The sequence below is a fragment of the Tribolium castaneum genome, chromosome 1 (assembly GCF_031307605.1).
Source record: "Tribolium castaneum strain GA2 chromosome 1, icTriCast1.1, whole genome shotgun sequence".
Classification (NCBI taxonomy): domain Eukaryota; kingdom Metazoa; phylum Arthropoda; class Insecta; order Coleoptera; family Tenebrionidae; genus Tribolium; species Tribolium castaneum.
In genome coordinates, this window is record NC_087394.1 from 10,050,481 (window position 1) to 10,071,335 (window position 20,855).

Below are 20,855 nucleotides of genomic sequence, written 5' to 3' on the forward strand. Positions count from 1 at the left end.
AATTGGGATGCAGAACGACGTTCAACTAAAATGTCCATGTTCTTGTAGTTCTTTTAGTGTCGGAAGATAGTAGAAGTTGCTCCATTTATATTTTTAAAGCAATGACTATTTAAATAAATACATAATTGAATTCAATAATAATAAAGTTTCAAATGACTAAAAAATTGAAACAATACTTAATAAACAGTTAGCAAAGGACATTTAGAGAGACAATTTAAAGATCTTTAAAAATTAGGTGAATGTTGTCATAGTGCAGTTTCCTATAAAATAAAACGTGATATAAAACTTAACGTTTTCATTGAATATTCTAAAATAGTCAAGACTCGTGGTAGAAAACAGAAGCTGTTAAAAAATTGTTTACTTTCATACGTGAAGCTGCGTTAAAACTGTTATTTTGAATAATAAAACTGGTTTTCATTTAAATATTTTTTTTGCAACTTAATAAATAAAAACACATGTAAGATTTAAGTCCTCGGTTTACGGTCTGTTTGGCAGAACTTAACGATATCTAACAATAATACAAATGGTGGATGCGCCGGGAAATTATTTTTAAATTTATTTGATAAAAATTTGATTGTGTTTTAGTTGGTTGAATGTAGTTACAGTGTAGTTTTGTATAAAATAAAACGTAGTATAAACTTGATATTTTCATTAAATATTCTAAAATAGACAAGATTCTTGATAGAAAATATCTCGATAGAAAAAAAGGTAACATGTAAAGTTTCTTTACTGTTAACAAAATTTGATTACAAAAATAATTAATAAGGAATCCTGTTTGCTGAAAAAATTGTGGATACGCTTTTTACTTATTTGTTTCCAAAAAGAAAAGCTGTTAAAAATGCTTTTCGAAAATTTTTTACTTTCATATCTAAAGCTGCGTGAAAACTGTAGTTGTTTTAAATAATAACATTGGTTATTTTTCTCTATAATTTTTTGCTATAATTTATTAGATAGAAACACATGGCACTCATGGCAGCACGATATTTAATCAAGAACAAAAATGGTGGATGCGCCAGAAAAATATTTTTAAATTTAATTGGTAAGAATTTGATTGTGTTTTAATTAGTTTTCTAGTCTTTTTGTAAAATAAAACGTGGAATAAGACTTGACGTTTTCATAAAATATCGTAAAATAGACAAGATTCTTGATAGAACACATCGAAACAAAAAGATAAAATATTGAGTTTCCTTATTACGAGTAGTTTTAAAAAAAACTAATATTGATGGTTGCGCTAAGACATTGTCTATTTTATAAGTAATAAATTTAAATGATAAGACCCTGATTGTGTAATTTTTTGTGAATTAACATATTTTATTGGTTTATTTTTTTAAAGAAAGTAATCAACGTGAAATATAAATAAGTAAATAAATAGAGCTTAACTATATGACAAAGAACAAACTAGAAAAACTCATATACAGAGTTTGTTTAGTGATTTACAAATTTTGATTAAAAAGGAATTGTATGTTCATTGTTCATTGTTTGTTCGCCAAGAAATTATGATAAGATTGTGTTGTTTGTTTTTTTCTTGATTTAACTCATTTTTAAATACAGTGTTCTATGAAATTAAAGAAAAAATTAACTAAAACCTTAACAATATCAAAAAATACGAACTCAGAAAGTCATAGGCATTTTTGTTGAATAATCTACAAAATTTAATTCTAAAAATTTCATAAAAAAATTTGTTTTTGTTAAAATTAGTGGATACACCTGGATATTTTCTAATAAATACACTTTTTATTCAACTGTATCGTTAGATAGTATTTTTCTGCATGAAAGTCTAGACGAAAATTCCAACATTTTGTTAAAACCATGGTAAATCGTAGAATACAACTACTTTCCATTCAAAAAAAATTCAAATTTAATTAACCAAAATTTTATTATTTGTAGTGTCATCTTAAACAAACGATGTTTAAATAATATTAGTGCAAAAAATACATAAACAAGAGAACCCTTGACCCCAAACTTTAATGCCATTAAAGTTTTAATTTTTATTTAATTATTAATATTTATAATTGTTTTGTGTTTTTGTCACCATATTTCCCGCGGTTTTTAGAAGACTTATCGTTATTATATAAATTTTACTGGTTTGATAGTTGCTAAGGTAGAGATGATTCGATGCATGTTTCTATAAAAAGTCGATTTACTTGCACACATTCCCAAAATATGTGAGTCAAAAACTGTAACTTTGAAAGAAAAACTTCTTTCATTAATCGTATATGTTCTGCAGTGTGTCAGTAAAACGTAAACAGAATTCGATAAACGCTTTCGAAGTGCAGCACGCAATTACTTCTTAAAGGCTCACTTCATTGCCCTATAAATGATCAATGACTTAATTTAATTAGTGACCAAGTGTTGTCGTATTACGCGCTCTATTCTGACTTGAAATTACTGGTGAAGGGTGTTGCCACAGTTGAATAAATTCAGGATTATTTTGTTTTATTTATAAACGAGTTCAAGATTTAATTTTGTTCTTCGAGATGTATCTACACAAAAGAACAAAATGTAACTTGGTGGTTTCCACGCTTTGAAGTTGAAGTTATTTTTAGTGTTTGTAAGAGAGCTTTGTTTTCGAAGTACGAATTTAGAAATAATTGTAAGGTCGTGGGCGTTTGAGTTTGAATTCATGCGTTTATCGTGGCGTTTAGGAAAATTGGTTAGAAAACCCTATTCATACAAGTGCCATTCACATAAATCGGGCCTTCTTGTGACGACATTCTTTGACTTGGTTGGAAGTGTAATATATTACGACACATTTTCACGATATAGAAATTTTGAAATATATGATATTCTAACGTCGTCAGGACAAAATGTGTAATGCAGTTTAGCATGCTTAAAAGGATTTGCACAACGAAAAGAACGTTTATATACATTTCTCTACTTTTACTAAATTCATAGGAAACGAAACGAGATACCAAAGCACAATTTTTTTTTGCATCCCAAAAAAATACAGTATTATACTGTCTCCAAATTGAATTAAAATAATTTAGATTCAACCAATTTACTAATTGCTTAAAGAAAGTGTAGAAATGTGGAGATTTGCACGCATAATAGGCTGAAGAAAATTGAAGACTAAAATTTTCACAAAAAACATGAGAAAAAATGTATTGATTTATCACCGTGATCTTCCGTTTAAAATTTTTCTTTACTTACATTTTTTACTTTACCACCTAAAAATAGTCATGTAGAAAATACCAAAGTCTCTTTAAATCTCATTAGTACCAACAAAATTGTATCAAATTCCAACGAAAATTTTGAAGAACTTGAAAAAAATGAAAATGAAATTAAAAATAAAGAATGGATAATTGTGTGTGGTATAATAGGATATAGTATAATATAATATAATTACATTACAATTGTATGTTTAATTAATCTTTTGGTATTATAAAAACAAATTGAAATGCCTTCCGATTTTGTCATGTTCTCAAAAAACTGGGTAAGATTTTTATACATTTTTATTACTAAATGATTTCTGAGATAATCTGCTCTCTATCTAATGTAAGTGCTAGCAAAAATGCCTTCCCAATTTATCACTGTGTTCATATAATACAGAAAAAAAAGCCCCATGTAAAATAGCTTAACGACAAAACGGCCCTTAAAAAAATAGCTCGTTTTAACCACAGACAAATTTTTACGATTAATACGACCACTAAAAAATTGTTTTAAATGGAGTAAATAAATAAGTTAAAAATTTAAATATTAAATAAAGTTTTGTAGTCACTTTCATTAGTAAGGTCAAATTTTAAACGGATAAAAAAATGAGTTACCACTGTTTGTAGTGCAGCACCGTGTGGTTTGGAGATTCGGTGATTAATTGTGATTATTATTTAATTATTATTTATTAAATTTTATAATGTAATTTATTAATTAATTTAATTAATATAATTAACGGAGAAATTCTCAAAAACTAATGATTAATGTTTTCGAATAAGTCAAACGTTAACTCCAGAGGTAATCTAATTAATTTAATTCCCGAATTAAAAAAATCTGTTATTATTAATTACATTTATTATTATTAATTATTAATTAATTATAAGTTAAAATTTTATAAGCCTCGATCATTAAATTAAAAATACGGCTTAACATTGAATTTATGAATCTCATAATTTGCTCAAAAAATTAAAATTTTTCAAATGCAATTTTGAAATTCCAAAAATAGCGAAAATACCGATTTTTTAAGTGAAAGTGTCCAAAAATCCAGAATAGTATTTTTTATGCTCTTTTAAAATATTTTTTTATAGAAAAATAAATCATTCACACTTTTAATCCGTTTAACTAGGACCTGACATGACCTGACCTGATCTGACCTGTGAGGTAATAATTTATTTCAAAGACATTATCCAATTATTTAGTTTTTTTTTCAGACGTTCTCACGAAAGTTCAACCTTAATTATTTAATAATCTAACGCAATTTTAAAAAGTACGTGTAATAATTACATTTAGACATTAAAGAAAACTTTAGAAATACATTATTAATTCACCCTGTATTTTTGTATTCGCAGATACAAGTTTCTGATTTGTTGTAATTTTGAAGTAAATGATTTTCAGTTTCAATAATTTGATACAGTTTTGGTTTTAGTTATTTATTTTTTCGGATTTTAATTTTATTATTTGATTCGCATGTAAGTGAATCACTTTAAAAGGATAAAACATTGTATTTTTGTCTTTAACAAAATGGAATAACATATACATACAAAGTAGTACTAGTAGTACTAGTACTAGCCCAGTTGCCAGTTCAAAAAACGCCTAAGTTTTAAAGGGTACAAAACTTAAAGGCATAAAGAAGTACATCAAAACTAAAAATATTCTTAAGATTGTAAGTTTAAAAAGAAAAAGAGATATTTTTTATATTTTACTTTGACTACAAAGAAAGGGCTACGTATACTGAAAAAAAACGCTTTGCATAAAATTTAATGCAATTTCTAAAAAATTTTTCAATTTTCTAAAAAAGTGAAAAACTGGAAAACTATAAATAAATTCGTGCCAATAATAATAATAACAGTAAAACAATTAAAGCCAATAAAATTGAAAACCCAGGATCCAACCAAAAAGAGTGAAAACCAGAAAAAAGTGCATGCAAACCACAATAAAAATCTAAATTTAGGCAAAATTTCAACCTTAATTTATTATTTGTCTAATCAAACTATACAGGGTGTTTACGGTTTTGGACTTGAAACTTCACCTGGTATTAAATGAGTGTTAATATTAATAAATTATTAATAGAGCTGCAGAATTAAATTACAAAATTTCGAACGACAATGACTCAAGGGGTTAATACAAATCGAAAGTTAAGAGTGAAAAAAAAAAAAAATTGTCTTTAGTTTTCGAGTTATTGATAAAAATGTAAATAATAAGCTTTATGCTGTCTTTCCAATTATTTGTGAAACATAATTCATCAGTTGATGTTAGCGATGTTAAAATTCTTTGGATCACTCTGTCTAATGAGGAGTATTATTAATTTCCTTCGGTTTTGTATGTTTAAAATGATACGATATTACTTCGAGATTTTGTCGATTGTTAAAAGCTCAGTTATAAGTTAGAGGTGTTTATGATGGCAATGCCGTTACAGGGGCTAGGGCATATGCGGAAAAGTTTCTAATTATTGTAGCGTATTTTGTGACAACAAATTTGGTAAATTCGCTTTTAATAAAATTTAATGTATCAATTTAAAATTTTAGTTTCGTATCAATAACTCGATAATGAAGGACAATTGGACAATTTTCCACTCTTAACTTTCGATTTGTTTTAGTCTTCTGAAGCAAACCCTAAAAGCACGGGCGTCAATTTTGAGACAGCCTGTATATTATTATAAATTCAAATTACCGCATGGAATTGCAATTCTTCTTGTCCTTTCTAAAATTTCTTAAAAAATACCAATTGACAAAACCTTTTCTGTATTCCTTCGAGTACGTATCCCCCAAACTTGTCGCATTAGGACAAATCGGAGCCAATGTTTTACACAAAAAGCTCTTATTTAAAGCTCCATCGGCTGTAACTTTGCAATTTGCCCCAGAACCGAAGACCACTGTCTCCAGACAGAAGTGGCCCCAGCCAGCCAAAACCCCATTTGGAATGCAAATCTGAGCTTTCCCGGCGTTCCCGGCGACGAACTTATGGAGCGCGTCCTCGAAATCACCCTCTGGGACCTAATCCCTCACAACGAACACGCTTTTCTCGGCGAATGTTCCGTCGACCTCCAGAAAGCCTTCCTGGACGACCGGGCCGTCTGGTGCCGCCTGGAGGACCCCCGACAGCTGCGCGGCAAATCCCCGCACACGTCCCCACGAGGGTCGATAGCTGGTGCTGGCAAACGCAACGACTTCGGCAACCAGAGGAGCATCTCCGACGACGTCGACTCCATCGGAGAGTGCGCCAGCCTCCTGCACCCGGACCACGCGTGGGGCTCCCGGCGCGGCTCCAGCCAGTCGGAGCAGCTGGAGGTGGAGGTGTACCAGCTGGGGAAGGACTTCTCCAGGTCGCTGCCGGGCTCCAGGAGGTCGTCCTTCCAGTCGGCGCAGGAGCAAGCGGAGCAGGAGGGGCCGGCGGTGCCGCCCCCAGCGTCCTACAGCAGGGACCGGAGGCGGAGCAGCTGCACCAGGATGCTGAGGGACCCGGAGGAGATACTCAAGTCGCTGAAGGCGGTCAAGGGGGAGCTTGGACGGACTATGAGCTTATCGGCGGAAAAGAGACACAGAAGTGAGTTAATAATTTATCGCATTTTGTACTTTGGCCCCTACTTATGTTTCTAACACCACTGCACACTTCACACACTCTCCATAAGACTTGAAAAGGCTCTCAAAGTATCGGTTTCGTTGATCGAATTTAACGCTTTATTAAGGAATGGTTTATACTCGAATTTGGATATTTTGGGAGTTTTGAATTATCTGTTAATGGTGCCTCATGCTTTCTAATAATATTCCTTTCTCTTCTTACACATTTTAAACATTTAGCGGATCTATAACCGCATATTGGTAAGATATTCACTAATCAGCACGTATTTGCACCTCTTTTTACCAAATACACTGTCCAACAAATTACACCATTTTCCCTCCTTTTGACAAAAGACTGCGCTGTGCTGAAGCAAATTTGAAACCCGTTTTAACCTTTTTGCTATGTTTGAGAATTTTATTTGAACTTTTCTGTTCATGAAAAAAATGAAAATTGAGCAATTTCTGTCAATTTTTTATGCAGAATCCAAGTCAATTTTGAACAATTAAATTTAACTAAATGTCAGTTTCAATAAATAAAAAAATGTTTTAACTTTATACAGAAAAATCAAAAGACAGCTGTTAAATTTAGATTCTTTCTTAAGGCACTTTCAAACAAAGATGGGTTTCAAAAAAAGTGCACCTTTTTAGTTTAAATGAGGATTTTGGTGTTGGGTAGTGATATTAATGTAAAGCTTTTGGTAAAAAGTCATGTGGTACATCCCTTGTGCTTGTGTGATGTCGTTACCCCTTGCTTATGCTATTTCACTTACTGTCTATTCGGTTAAATGTGTCATAAATTGTTATCAACATTTTCACCAAAATCACAAAACATTACACACCATTCAGATCTAATATTATTATGTTAAAATTTATTGTAAGATTATAAAAAGGTAAGTAGTTCTATTTAACTTTTTAAACAAAATGGATTTTGTTTAAAATTAAAAACTCATTAAATGTACAGTCACCCAAAATAAAAATGACTACCCTACAAGTTCCGATTCCTTGACCGCACCAGCACCTGTCATAAACCATTATAGATCGTAAACTAGTCTTGAAAGAAGTTTGATATTTTGTTTATTATCTTTTGAAAAAAAAAACAGATTTTGTATAACTTTCGAAAGACGGTAAAAAAAAATCTGTTAGTTTTTATTCAGGGTATTTGTTATACTGAATTAATAAACAAACTTGAAGATTAATTAAATTCTTCAATGAGCTTTTACTTATTCTTGACAATATTTACGAAATAATTACGTTTCGGCATCAGAAAAGTGCTAATGAAACGTAAAACTCAATTTTTGTTTTGGACTTTTGATCCACACTTAGATGATTTTAGGTCGGTTTATTTTGATATGACACTCAAAAACGTGCTTAAAAAAATAAAAATAAACTTTTTTCGACCAAATTTTGTTATGTTCCAGCTTATCCTTGGCAAAATTTTGCACAAAACAAACGAAATTGAGTAAAGTAACATCAGTTTTATTTTATTTTTGTGATTTTGGAGCGTATCTTACAAGACCTCCCAACATAAATAAGTTTCAGGTCTGAATTGCGGTAAAATGAATATCAGTTTCGATCAAATTTAGTAATCTTTCAACCAGTTTTAGCGAAATTTTTTGAGAGAACACTTTGTGTGCTAACCACTTGAAAAAGAGCAGAAATTACAATTTGTTATTTCTACCGAATTTTGTTGATTATTTACTTTGAAATTATTTAATTTTCGACTTAAATTGATGATTTTTCAGTTTATTTTAGCTACATCTCAAAACCTTAAAACTTGACTCTAAAACATAACATGATTTTTGACCTAATTTATAGTTTTTCCGCATATTCTGACGAAACTTCTCTTTAAAACGAGCTATATCCAATAAAACCAACATTAGTTACCATTTAGTTTGTAATTTTTAAGTGTACTTTAACAATTTCTTGCACAATAAATCAATCATGAGTTAAAAAAGATAAAATTACATCAATATTAGTGAACTTGGTGACACTATGAGACGGTTTATAGAACGCTCTGTTAAAATTTAATTCGTTGTTAAAACTTAACAATGCGAAAGTACCAACCAAATTGCTTCAATTAGGTCACGTCATCAGTTAATCACGCATTAATTTAGTCCCCAATTCAAGTCACGTGTCCAAAATAATCCATTTTGATTGGTCCATTCGCGTTGTTAACTTTTAACAACATGTTAAATTTTAACAAAGCTTTTTATAAACCGGTGCTAAAACCCTATTAAATTAAAATTGGCTTCCCTATAAAGCAGTGGTTGCTGACTACAGGCACCTTGCTTTTGATAAATTATAGGACAAACTAGGTCCTTTAAGTACATCCAAAAGACTACAGGACAATTTATTTAAATATAACAATGTCTTTTGAGATAAGGGTTTGTTGCTACCTAACGGTAATTTTATTATCCCGAGGGTTAAGGTTAGACATGGTGCAAGAGAGTAATAAAATTCGCACCATTTTTTTTATTGTATTAATAAACACATTTTTAAATCTATAAAATATTTTTTTTTCTACCGGCACCGCTGTCACATCTTGTTACATAAAATAATATTGAGGTTACAAAGTAATTAAGTTACTGCCTTACTTACACAAAAATTGTACATACATGAAATTTCCCACTTTTCTAAATTCATTTTTATTAAGGTGTAAAAATGGTGGATGCGCCGGGTTAGTATTACGTACAAAAGCACAACATGCAGATATTACTCATTTAAAAAACAATAAATTCAAAATAAAAAAAATCAGATCGTATACGACATCATGTGAGCAAAGCTAGAGTTATTTAACAAACTTCCATATTACATAATATGAGTTACCTAAATTATACGAATTTATAGCACGGGCCCGCAAAGTTTGTCACTTCTTAGCTGATTCGTACACGTATGTGTATGCACTATTGTATAGTGGCGGTCAGCTGGATTTGCGTGTGCGTCATCAATTTCATTTTTTCATTACCAACACAAAGCTATAAAAATTATCAAAAACAATGCAAATTTAAACAGCTAAGGGCTATCTAAGGGTGGTATCCTTGAACATTAATTTACATGTGCACTTCGACAACACCGTCAAGTGTCACGAATTTGTCAAACTGACATTGACAGAAAATTATAAACGTCATCGCATGGTTGTCGAAAGTGTTATCGGTGTTAATCGCAAGTATTTTCTGTTCGTTTATTGTGTTTTGTGATTTGCGTTTCGTTAGGTTTTTGATTCTGCGTTTATTAGTTCTTGTTTTGTGAATCTGTATTTTTTGTAACAACTCATAATTTAAACACTTCGTAACCTCAAAAAATATTTGATAGTTTGTCACCGCTATGCCCCTGCTATGTAAACGTAGTGACAGAAATGTCAGATGACGCACACGCAAACGGAGCTGAGCGCTACCATAGTGTGTACCTATAGCTGTTTCAAAACTATAAAAACACCTACATCGCATTTTACAGAATTATTGTTTTAAATAAGATCGATAAAATTGTAAAAAAGTTATTAATGATTAGATCAGATCTCTCATTGAAAGTATAAATTACATCAGCTATATTTTTTTATTGTGCATGAATAATTTATAACAGCTAATTTTGATAGAAAATGTGACGTTTTTTTATAGTTTTGAAGTAGCTAATAGTATGTAATTCGTCCGTATTGCATTTCAGTGAAAATTAAAAAGTCTCCCTTGTGGTGTTCCAAATGCGGTATGAGAGTAACCCAATATAATCTACATGCACAGTACAATAATTTAATATGCTGCAACTTAGTTCAATACATTGTAATCACTTCGCATCCAATATCAGTCGGTTGTAAACAGTAGCACACTACTAATAATAATACGAGTAACAACACACTGTTGTAATTATTATTGAAACATGATGGTAACAGTATATGAAAATAATAAACTGTTTTCTTAAAAATGATTATAACTTTGTTACTCTGTTGTTGATATAAAATGTTTCTATTCGGAACAATCTGTAAATCGGCCCTAGACAATCCGCTATCATGTTCGTAAAAGCTTTATGAACTCTTCGCTAAACTAATTTGCTGCAAGTTTTAGGGATATTTTTATGAACACTAAATATAAATTGCATTCGGTATAATTCAGGAAACTGATGTTAATATCCATTTGAGATAAAGCCATTTCTCGACCGGGAAAGCACTTCAGATCCCACTCTTGAATTATTTAAATAACTCGTTAATAATTAATCAGAATTTTTGATAGATATGCTCGTAGTAAATGAATAGCATTCTTAGAGCAACATTTAAGTTATTTAGTTTTAAAGGCTTCAGCTGCCAAGATATTTATTAACTAGTTATTAACAAAGTATTTTCCAAAAAACATCTAAACAGATTACAAAAAAATATTTGCGATATTACGCGCAAACTTTTACTCAATGTACTAAATATCATTAGCATCACAAATTTTCATATTATCATATTTGACCTTAATTTTAACAGAATAAGTAGTTATTCTCTGAGCTTAGCATTGGTTAAAAAAAACTTAGATTAGTTATTTCGTTTTTCCGCACTAAAAGACATGGTCTCATAGGTCATAAGGTAACAAAGAGTCTTGTTAAAAAATCCTCCATCTTCGTAATTGTGGACGAAAATCAATGTTTTTTGACGCACGCTGGTACGTAATTTTTGACTTTAAGTCACTTACCGACAAGACTAATACGGTTTTTGAATGCTTATTTATGCATTATCTAAACAGACTAAATCTTTAAAATTTCCAGGAGTATGTTTTACAGGTTTGCCTCTGTAATTGTTGCGTTGTCCAGATTAGCCAAATTTCCGACAATTAAATTAACTTTTTTATCAATTAACGGATATAACTGAAATGCTTATGAGTTATGATTGTATTTTTAAAAATATGAAAAATATGAAAAAAATGAAAAAAAAAATGAAAAAATTATGATTTAAATTATGATAGTTAAAAACAGGCTGTTTCGGCTCGATTTCAGATATGATGTGAGTTTTAATCAAGATATTCGTTATCCATCAAAAAGAGGCGGTACTTCCCATATTTTCAGATGTCAGTATTAACTTTGTTACTTTATGTTTTTTTTTTTGAATTATCTAAATTAATTTTTTAACTTTTCTCTTCAAAAGTAACACAACTTTATCGTTTTTAAATATTTAAAAACTGTATTTCAACATTGGAAAGAGAAAGCTTTTTTGGCGTTTTCAAATTTTAAAAAGAAAAATAACAAACCTCAAATTTTGGTTGTTACATTTGAAACACCTTAATTTACGATAATTCCATTTTTCCACCCAAAATGCCTCACTTTTTTTCGTTAGCAGATGCCATTCCAATACTAACCATAGCTGAATTGCACATAGGAATTTCCGTAAATACAAAACAAATTCATAAACTCTCAAAAACTCCAAATTTTTATTTTTTTTCTCCTTTGTTTTTAAATAATTTGTTTTCTAATAAACATAGGTGTAAGAAACGTTAATAAAATTAGGTGTTAAATTAAATTATTTTCTAATTAGATAAATAACAATGAGGACATTACATAAAAAAAGTTATGCTTATTTAAAGTTCAACAAAGGTAGTTTTCAAAATTTGGGGTTTGGTATCTTTTCAAAATAGTTCAACTTAACGATTTTTGAAGAAATTACAAATTTAGTAAAATTTTCAAACTGACAAAAAAAACTTCCTAAAGAACATAATTTTCCATTTTGGGAGTATTTTTATTAATCAGGGCCTAAAGAGTATTAATGTTTATTAAAGTTACTCAGATGAGTACCTTTATTAGAAGTCACAATATTTCTCATATGGGGTATAGAACCAAACTGCAAACAATCTAACTACTATAAATATTGTAAAAACTATTCAACAAAACTTATTGAAACTTGGTATAATGCTTTAAGCTATTTAAATTCGATCGTCTCAAATGTTTATCAAATTTCTATTACCATTTGTTCCGGAGACACATGGCAAACTTGAATTTTTTTTAATAGCAAGAGAGGTCAAATATATTAAAAAAAAATTCGAAAATTTTTTTTAGTTTTAAAAATATTGTATTTATCTATCGTTAGCTCTTTACCACCTGAACATTGACCAAAAAATGAGTAATAATTGTTAAAATAATAATTTTAATTAAAAAATAATAATTTTAACTAAAAAATAAAACATTTTTATAAAAAAAAATAGCTGTATCCATACTTGTCAGCGACCCTGTATACAGGGTGCTCAAAAAATGGCGCACCAACTCAGTGGTACGTTGTTGAGAAGCATGTGTAGATCACGGGAAAAATCTTGAAAAAATTCCTAAAGTCATATTTAAAAAAATCTGGAGCTACAAACTTATTTTGTTAACTTCTTCAGTTTTCATTATTTTTTAATGTTTCTATGTTTCACACTAAGTAATCGTTCCCTAACACAACGATGAATAACTATTTTTAAATTTCCCATAAGACTTTAGCAGTTTTTTTAATTTAAAAAATTAAAATTTATCAAAAAAATCACAGTTTGTAGATGTGCCAACGCTGGGAGCTATTTCCTAGGAAACCGTTTCAAAAATAATTTATTTTTATTGTTGATCAAATTTTATTGCGATCACGACTGTTAGACAATGTTGCCACATATCATTTATTTAAAATTCGTTGTTTATCAATAACTTTAACGCAAAGAATTTTTTTACTATTTTTACCTTTATATGTAAGCAATTCTTTACCACACTCCATTGAGTTGGTGCGCCATTTTTTGAGCACCCTGTATAAAGTGCATAATTTTTGCTAAATGTAGTTGTCGCAGCCTTTCTTCATCTGTTCTGGAAGAAAGACACCGACAGACAAGATCTGATCCGAAATTTTGTTTTGTCTATTTCAAACATTTTTACAACATGCTACTGCTAAAATTTTAATAGTATCAATATTCTGTTTCAAGAATAATGGTAAAGTAATATGCATTCTTTTTTATTTCAGTAAAAAATTAATTAATGCAAATAAACCATTATAAATAAATTATTAATAGCTAGCTTACTACAACCAAAAAAATTAATGTTTTTAAATTTTAACTACGAGTAAATTATCACACTTCGGATTATGGCTCAATGTACTCTCTTCCAACGTAAATAGTAAAAATTTAATAAAGTAATATGTTATACAATTATGCAGCTTTGGTCAGTCTGCAGTAATATGTTAATTAGAGTTTCATTCAGTACCAGAATATCTGTTTTGAAAAGTAAGACGAAGTGAAGAACTAACATCTTAAAGGGAGGAAACCCTAATATGCATTTTATTGCAGACTAATCATCTTCTGTCCTAAGCTAAATTGTTGTATGAAATATTATTTTAGAAGAAGTTAAAATTATAAGAGGTTCCAATTAAACCATGGGCGGATTAAGAAAAATTCTACTTACGATTGTATTAATAAAATGTAGAAATTTAATACGATAACTAACTGTTGAACGCTGAAATGACTTTTAGTCTCAATTTTTTCTGGCCATGTGTCGTGTTCAGATTATTACTCCGACACTTCTTATAATAATAATAATGTTTATTAACGGCCACGCCAAGTACAAGTGATATATAAAATACAAAGATAAATACAAACACAGATAGGTACAATACAGTTAATATAAAATAAAGTGTTAATTATTAAAAGAGCTAAGTTCACTATGTTCAATAACAGTTTTTAAATCTTTTAGAAATCTATTTTTAGGTAAACCTATAAAATCTAATTTACCAGAAAGTACGTTGCATGTTTTAGACAGCCTAGAAGATACAGAATTTTTCCCATAATTGGTACGGTGGTAAGGCACTACAAGCATTCTAGGCTCTCTAACGTTACAAACGGGTATATTTATTGAAAATAGCGGAAGAATAGGATTACAATTTACATTACCAGACAATATACGATATACGAACGATGCATCATAAAATATTCTACGAGAAGATAGTAAGGATAGTCCTAAATAACTTAAAATGTTTATATAATTATTTTTGTCATAAAATATGTTAAATTTGTAACATACAAATTGAATAAATTTTTTCTGAACATTTTCAATTCGATTAATATGAACATTATAACAAGGTTGCCAAATAATTGTGCAGTATTCCAAAATTGGACGAACATAACAATTATATAATAACATTACAACACGCAAACTTGAAAAATTAGAGCACTGTCTTATTATAAATCCTAATGTTTTGTTTGCTTTCGACAAAATGTGGTTAACGTGATAGTCAAAACTTAACTGGCTGTCTACAATAACTCCTAAATCGCGAATATGAGTGACACATTCAAGTTGATTGCCTGATATAAAGTACGATGGTAGATTGTAATATAATTTTCTAGAAAATCTTAGTGATTTACATTTATTTATGTTCAGTTCTAAAAAAAATTTTTTACACCACATACAAAAACTATTTAAATCACGTTGTAATATATCACAGTCGTTTCGATTTATAATAACTTTAAAAATCTTTACATCGTCGGCAAAAAGAAGGATTTCAGAGCTTTCGATCGCTGTTTTGACATCATTTATATATAGAGAAAAAAGAATAGGGCCTAGATGTGACCCCTGAAGCACACCTGTGGATGGGTGAATTGCGCGAGACTTAACACCATTTATAGTTACATACTGTACACGATTAGATAAAAAAGAATAAATCCAACTAAGGACTGGATCCCCAAAACCTAAATTATCTAATTTTGATATTAATAACTCAATGGAAATGCGATCAAAAGCTTTTGACATATCAGTATATATACAATCAATTTGGAATCCATTTTCAAGATTTGACGTTATATATTCAGTAAACAGAAAAAGATTGGTCATCGTAGAGCGACCCTTGAAAAAACCATGTTGTTCTTCAATAACAGATTGTTTTACAGAAAATGATATAATGTCAGCCATAATGGAGTCAAAAACTTTTGATATATACGATGGGGTACATATCGGTCTATAGTTGGAAATATTTACACGACTACCATTTTTAAAGACAGGTCTGATATATGAGATTTTCCAAATATCCGGAAATTGAGACTGATCAAGAGATGTATTGAACAGCATTTGTAATGGCAATGTCAATTCATAAGCACAATTTTTTAAAAACATTTGAGATATACCATCAGGGCCGGTTGTATAGTTGTCATCTAGATGTATCAATTTTGAAAAAATAACATCAGCAGAAATTTCAACGCTATTTAAAAATACAGCATTTTGATCATTTTTAGAAAAAATTAAATCAGATAACTTCGGTTGATCAAGATAAACAGATTCAAAATGATGGGCAAAAAGGTTTACAATACCATTAGGAGAATCACATGAATTTTCATTTAGCGACATTTTTTTAGGATAACCCTGTACAGTATTTTTAGATTTAACATATGACCAAAATGCTCTACTGTTAGTTATAATATTTTGTTCTACCTGATCAAGGAATTGTTTTTTACAGTTCTTTGTGGCATTTTTACATTTATCTCTCAGTACACAAAATTGTTCATAATCACTTAACAGACTACTACGCTTATATTTTTTGTGAGCAATTGTCTTCTTTACAATTAAAGATCTTGTTGATTTGTTAATCTAGGAAGGACAATTTTTAGACGCATTTGATCGTAATAAAGTTATCTAGGATATAATAAATGTGAGAATAAAAATATTCTACAGAGTTATTGATATCAACAAAATTATCTAAAACAGACCAATCAATAGAAGATAAATAACTTTTAATAACATCATATGGTGCATTCTTATAATCTAAATAAAAAATATCAATTTCTGGTTGTATATCAGGTACAATAATATCACAGATATTAACACATAAAGGTGGATGATGTTTATCAATAGCAAGAATGGGTTCAACATTACTTACTAAAAGCCTATTATTACAAAATGTCAAATCCAAAAAAGTACCATTATCGTTTGCAATATTATTATATTGAAAAAGACCGAAGTATGCAAAATTGTCACATATGATTTCCTCTGCTGCAGAAAATACATTGTTGGGCACTAAGTAATCACAGTCAGTATCAACTAACCAACTAACACCTGGTAAATTATAGTCACCAAGTACACATAATACGGCATTCGGATAGTTTGTAGACATAAGAGCCAGGGAGTCTAAATGATTTGAATATTCCACAAAATTTGCGTTAGGTGGAATATAAGTTGCACCAATAATAAGCTGACTAGAATTCACATAAACGGAAACCCACAATTCGCCTCTCATTGTTGCATCACACTGTACTTGATTGGAGGGAAAGTTTTTCTCCACAGCAATTAGCTCTCCACCACCTCTAAATTTGTTTGTCACTTCAGGTGAGCGATCACTCCGGAACACCATATATTTATTTGTGTCAATAAATTCACTATTATTTATATCAGGATTAAGCCACGTTTCTGTTAAAACTATAACCGGGTACTGTTCACATAATATATTATTATAAAGTTCGCTCAATTTAGTCCGAAGACCCCGCACATTCTGGTAATAAATTTGGAACTTTTCTTCATCGGGTGAATGTTGAATATTTTGTTCAATTTTAGGTTGATCGGACGAAAAGTGAATTCGTTTCTTTCTTTTAACATAACTTTATTTCCGCAATGCTGTAATCAGTAATTACATTTGAAGCTATAATGAAGTAAGTATTTTAGACATTTGAAATGCTTTTAGAGACAAGCTTTTGGCTTCTTGAATCCATAGATAAAACGTAGACTCGTAAATTAAAATCGATCATTAGCGAAACTTCATCTATCGGCAAATCACCGAAAACAATCTCAGTAGTGGCTTCTAGTCCCATCCCATCATAATATAGCCTAGATTAGACTCATGTTACAATCCCCCTCTGTATAAAATTTCACATCTCTGTCCCTCCTGCAGGATCGACCAGCGGCGCTTCGAACCGCGAGGATCGCAAGAACAGCGTGATGGAGATCACCGAGACCGGCAAGGAGAGCAGCCCCCCTTCGAGCCCGGAGCGCACGTCGCCCCCTCGCCTGGGCCCCGGCCAGATCAAGCCGCGGGGCTTCCGCCTGTCCAGCACCCGCCCGGTGGAGCTGAAGCTGGGGCTGCTGATGACCAAGGGCCAGCTGGAGGTGGAGGTGGTGTGCGCGCGCCACATCGCCCCCCGGGAGACGCCCCCCGACACCTACGTCAAGTGCTACCTGCGCGACGGCGAGCGCTGGCTGCAGAAGAAGAAGACGCGGGTGGTGCGCCACTCCTGCGAGCCCCAGTTCCGGCAGACGCTCAAGTACCAGGCGTGCGACGTGCTGGGGCGCAGCCTCGTCGTCATGCTGTGGGAGCGCCAGGGGGGCTTCGAGCACAACCAGGGCTTGGGGGGCGCCGAGGTGGCGCTGGACTCGCTCACGCTCACGCATCTCACTACCGGCTGGTACCCGCTCTTTCCCATACATTCGCTCGGATCCGATTCGAACGATTCGCCTTGACCTGGTGCGGACTCGCCTCCTGAAGATCCCTCCGATTGAGGCGCGATCTGAATCCAGATTCCAAATTGGTGCGAAATTCGGATCAGGTTGGACGGTCGTTGCGGGCGAGTTACGGAGGACTATAGATTAGGAAACGAGACGAGGTACAAAAACGCACCCAAAAAATATAGTACGGTGAAGTAAAAATGAGGGCGCTTCAAGCTTTCTACCGTCTAAGTCAAATCGTTTTAAGTTCATTTAAATTCAACCAATTTACTAATTACTTAGAAAAAAAAAGGCAGGAATGTTGAACTTTTTAATTTTAATATTTTTAATAGGCTGACAAATACTCGCGACGAGAATGTGATAGAAAATTATTAAAAATTTGCCCTTAGTCCCATATTTTTCACAACGTTAGAAAGAAAGCAGTGTTTCCCAACCGGTGGATCACATACTTCCGAGGGATTGAGATGTGTATAAAGGGGGTTCGCCAAAAAAAACTTAACAAAGTGTTTGTTTTTTGTCCCTAAAAACTTCTTTAAAAAATTAGTTGTTTTCTTGTTAAAGACTCTTTAAAATTTAGAGTTTTATGGATTTTAGTTAGACTTCTGTGTTATTATCGAATACCTGCAGACAGATATCACCACTTTGTGTCTATAAAAACAGAATCCAATGCTTATTAATAGGAGCAGACATAATATTCTACAATATAAGGGGCATAAATAAACTTCTCGTAAAAAAGAAATAATGAAAAAAGATGCTTCTATTGAAAGTTATTCGTCAAAAAAACAATAGTAATAAATTGTAGTATGTTATGAAGATTGCCTATCAGTTTTCTGTAATTTATTTGAACTGAAATGAGCTTGAAGTTGAAGAGAGTTTTTTGAATTAAAAAAAAAAATTGGCACTTTTTTCTATTCTTTCATAAAGTGCGATGCAATTAGCAATGCAATCTTCATTTTGAGAACTTTTGTGCAACTCCTTTTAGTAAATTTGTAGGAGTTGTATTGGCAGTGCTGGGTGGGCTGGGTGTCACCATCAGTCATCACTGTAATTTACTATGTCTTCTGTCGACAGCATCAAGTCGATTATTTATAAAGCCCGAATAATTAATAAAAACAAAAACAAAGAACAAAAATAGAACGTAGAAAAAATAATTACACTCATTTTATAGGACTTAGTTGTGGCACTCCTTCGTTGTGCTCCAAAGCCATACGTCCCACAATAAAACGGCTCATAAAACTCGTATAATAATATACTATTCTGTCTCACAAGATTATTTTGCATTTTTGTTACTTTTTTCTTAAAAATTGGAAATTGCAGTGTAAGTAAGCACTTCTTTTCGTCTCCACATTTACATCAAAAACTGTAAGCGATACGAAATTTGCCCCTGTTTGTATTTTCGTATCTAGATTTTTATATACTTATTAATATAATTTTTTTTTCAAAATAAATCAAATAATTCTGGACCTGACTTCCTTTACTAAAATTTCTAGGATTGAATATTGCCAACAGTAAAACTATTTAATTTAATATGTCTGTTTAAAAACCTTCTCTTGCATAATATTTACTGCACTCTGTTAATAAAAATAAATAAAAAATATATCAAAAAATTATAAAAACTACTAGTTTTTAAATTCGTATTCATTAACATTAATTTATTACAAATTGTGCAAAGAGGAAAATTAATGTCCTACAAAATTTTATTGCTATACAAAGGGTTTGCCAATTTCTGTCGGATTTTAGAAGAGGTTCACAAGGTGAAAAAGATTGGAAACCACTAGTGTAAAGAATTAAATTCCCTTTAGGTAGGTTCGGAAGACCATATCTCTATCTTCAGCGGTTTAAACTCCAAAGACGTTCGTTTCATTTTACCTCTGACCATTGATTAAGTATTGAAAAATTAATTTATACGGTAAAGTCATAAACAATTGAGCAAAACTCTAAATTGTTTAAACCATTACCGTCTTCAGATTCAGAATAAATACGTAAATAATTGCACTATTCCAAACTAACGATTGAAATGTGTAGCAAATACTAGTTCCAAAGGTTAGTTCTTTTTTTCGCATTTCAAGGAACTTATCCTGTGGGTTTTCATTCAAAAAATTTTGAACGCTGAGGAAATCCCTTCTTTTCAAGGATGATTAGACACTAACACAGTACAAGTGTTGGTGAGGATGGTGAGAGAGCCGTCAGTTTAATCAAATTCAAAAGAAAATATATAAAACAACAAGAAACACGCTTATATTTGGTCGTAGAATTGTTGGATTGCGAAAAAAATTAAAAAACACCAGTTAATACAATTCCTGTAACAGCTCAAATTATCACTTGCGTTTAGATGAGCACTCGATATTTTTAATAAATATGTTTTTTCAATTGGTGTCACTACAGTTTATAGTTTAAAAGTTCAAAGACCTTATTTATCGCTATCCAATAACTTTACCCTTTACCCTTCATAAACCGTTGAAAATGGAATTACGTGTAGTATTTTTTTAAATATTGTTTTCGGTAAAGTGTTCGCACTATCTTTATCACCGACTATATTATGTTTTTAATTTAAAACTCTTACTTTTCCACTGCAATTTTTGCAGATGAAAGATGAAACCATAGTATGGACTACATTAACAATTTCTGTTAGGTTTTAATATGTCGCAAAATCTTCCGTTTAGAAATACTTTCAAAACTTTCAAATATTTCTTTACTTACAAACTGTTATGATAAATTTATTGATCATACTTTGTCAATATTACTGACTTTGACTGTAAG

At 31.2% G+C, this 20,855-nt stretch overlaps 1 protein-coding gene across 2 annotated transcripts in view; it reads left to right on the top strand.

Moving 5' to 3' along the window:
• Fife (fife) overlaps positions 1-20,855 on the top strand; it is a 196,807-nt gene that overhangs the window by 170,125 nt on the left and 5,827 nt on the right. The window contains exons 11-13 of one of the 2 annotated variants that reach the window (XM_064355527.1): positions 6,011-6,693; positions 6,948-6,968; positions 17,545-17,660. In XM_064355527.1, coding sequence (XP_064211597.1) covers positions 6,011-6,693; positions 6,948-6,958 — 694 coding nt within the window. In that variant the 3' untranslated portion in view covers positions 6,959-6,968; positions 17,545-17,660. Of the gene's footprint in view, positions 1-6,010; positions 6,694-6,947; positions 6,969-17,544; positions 18,056-20,855 lie in introns of those variants that run through there. The other variant, XM_064355525.1, reaches the window with a different exon arrangement.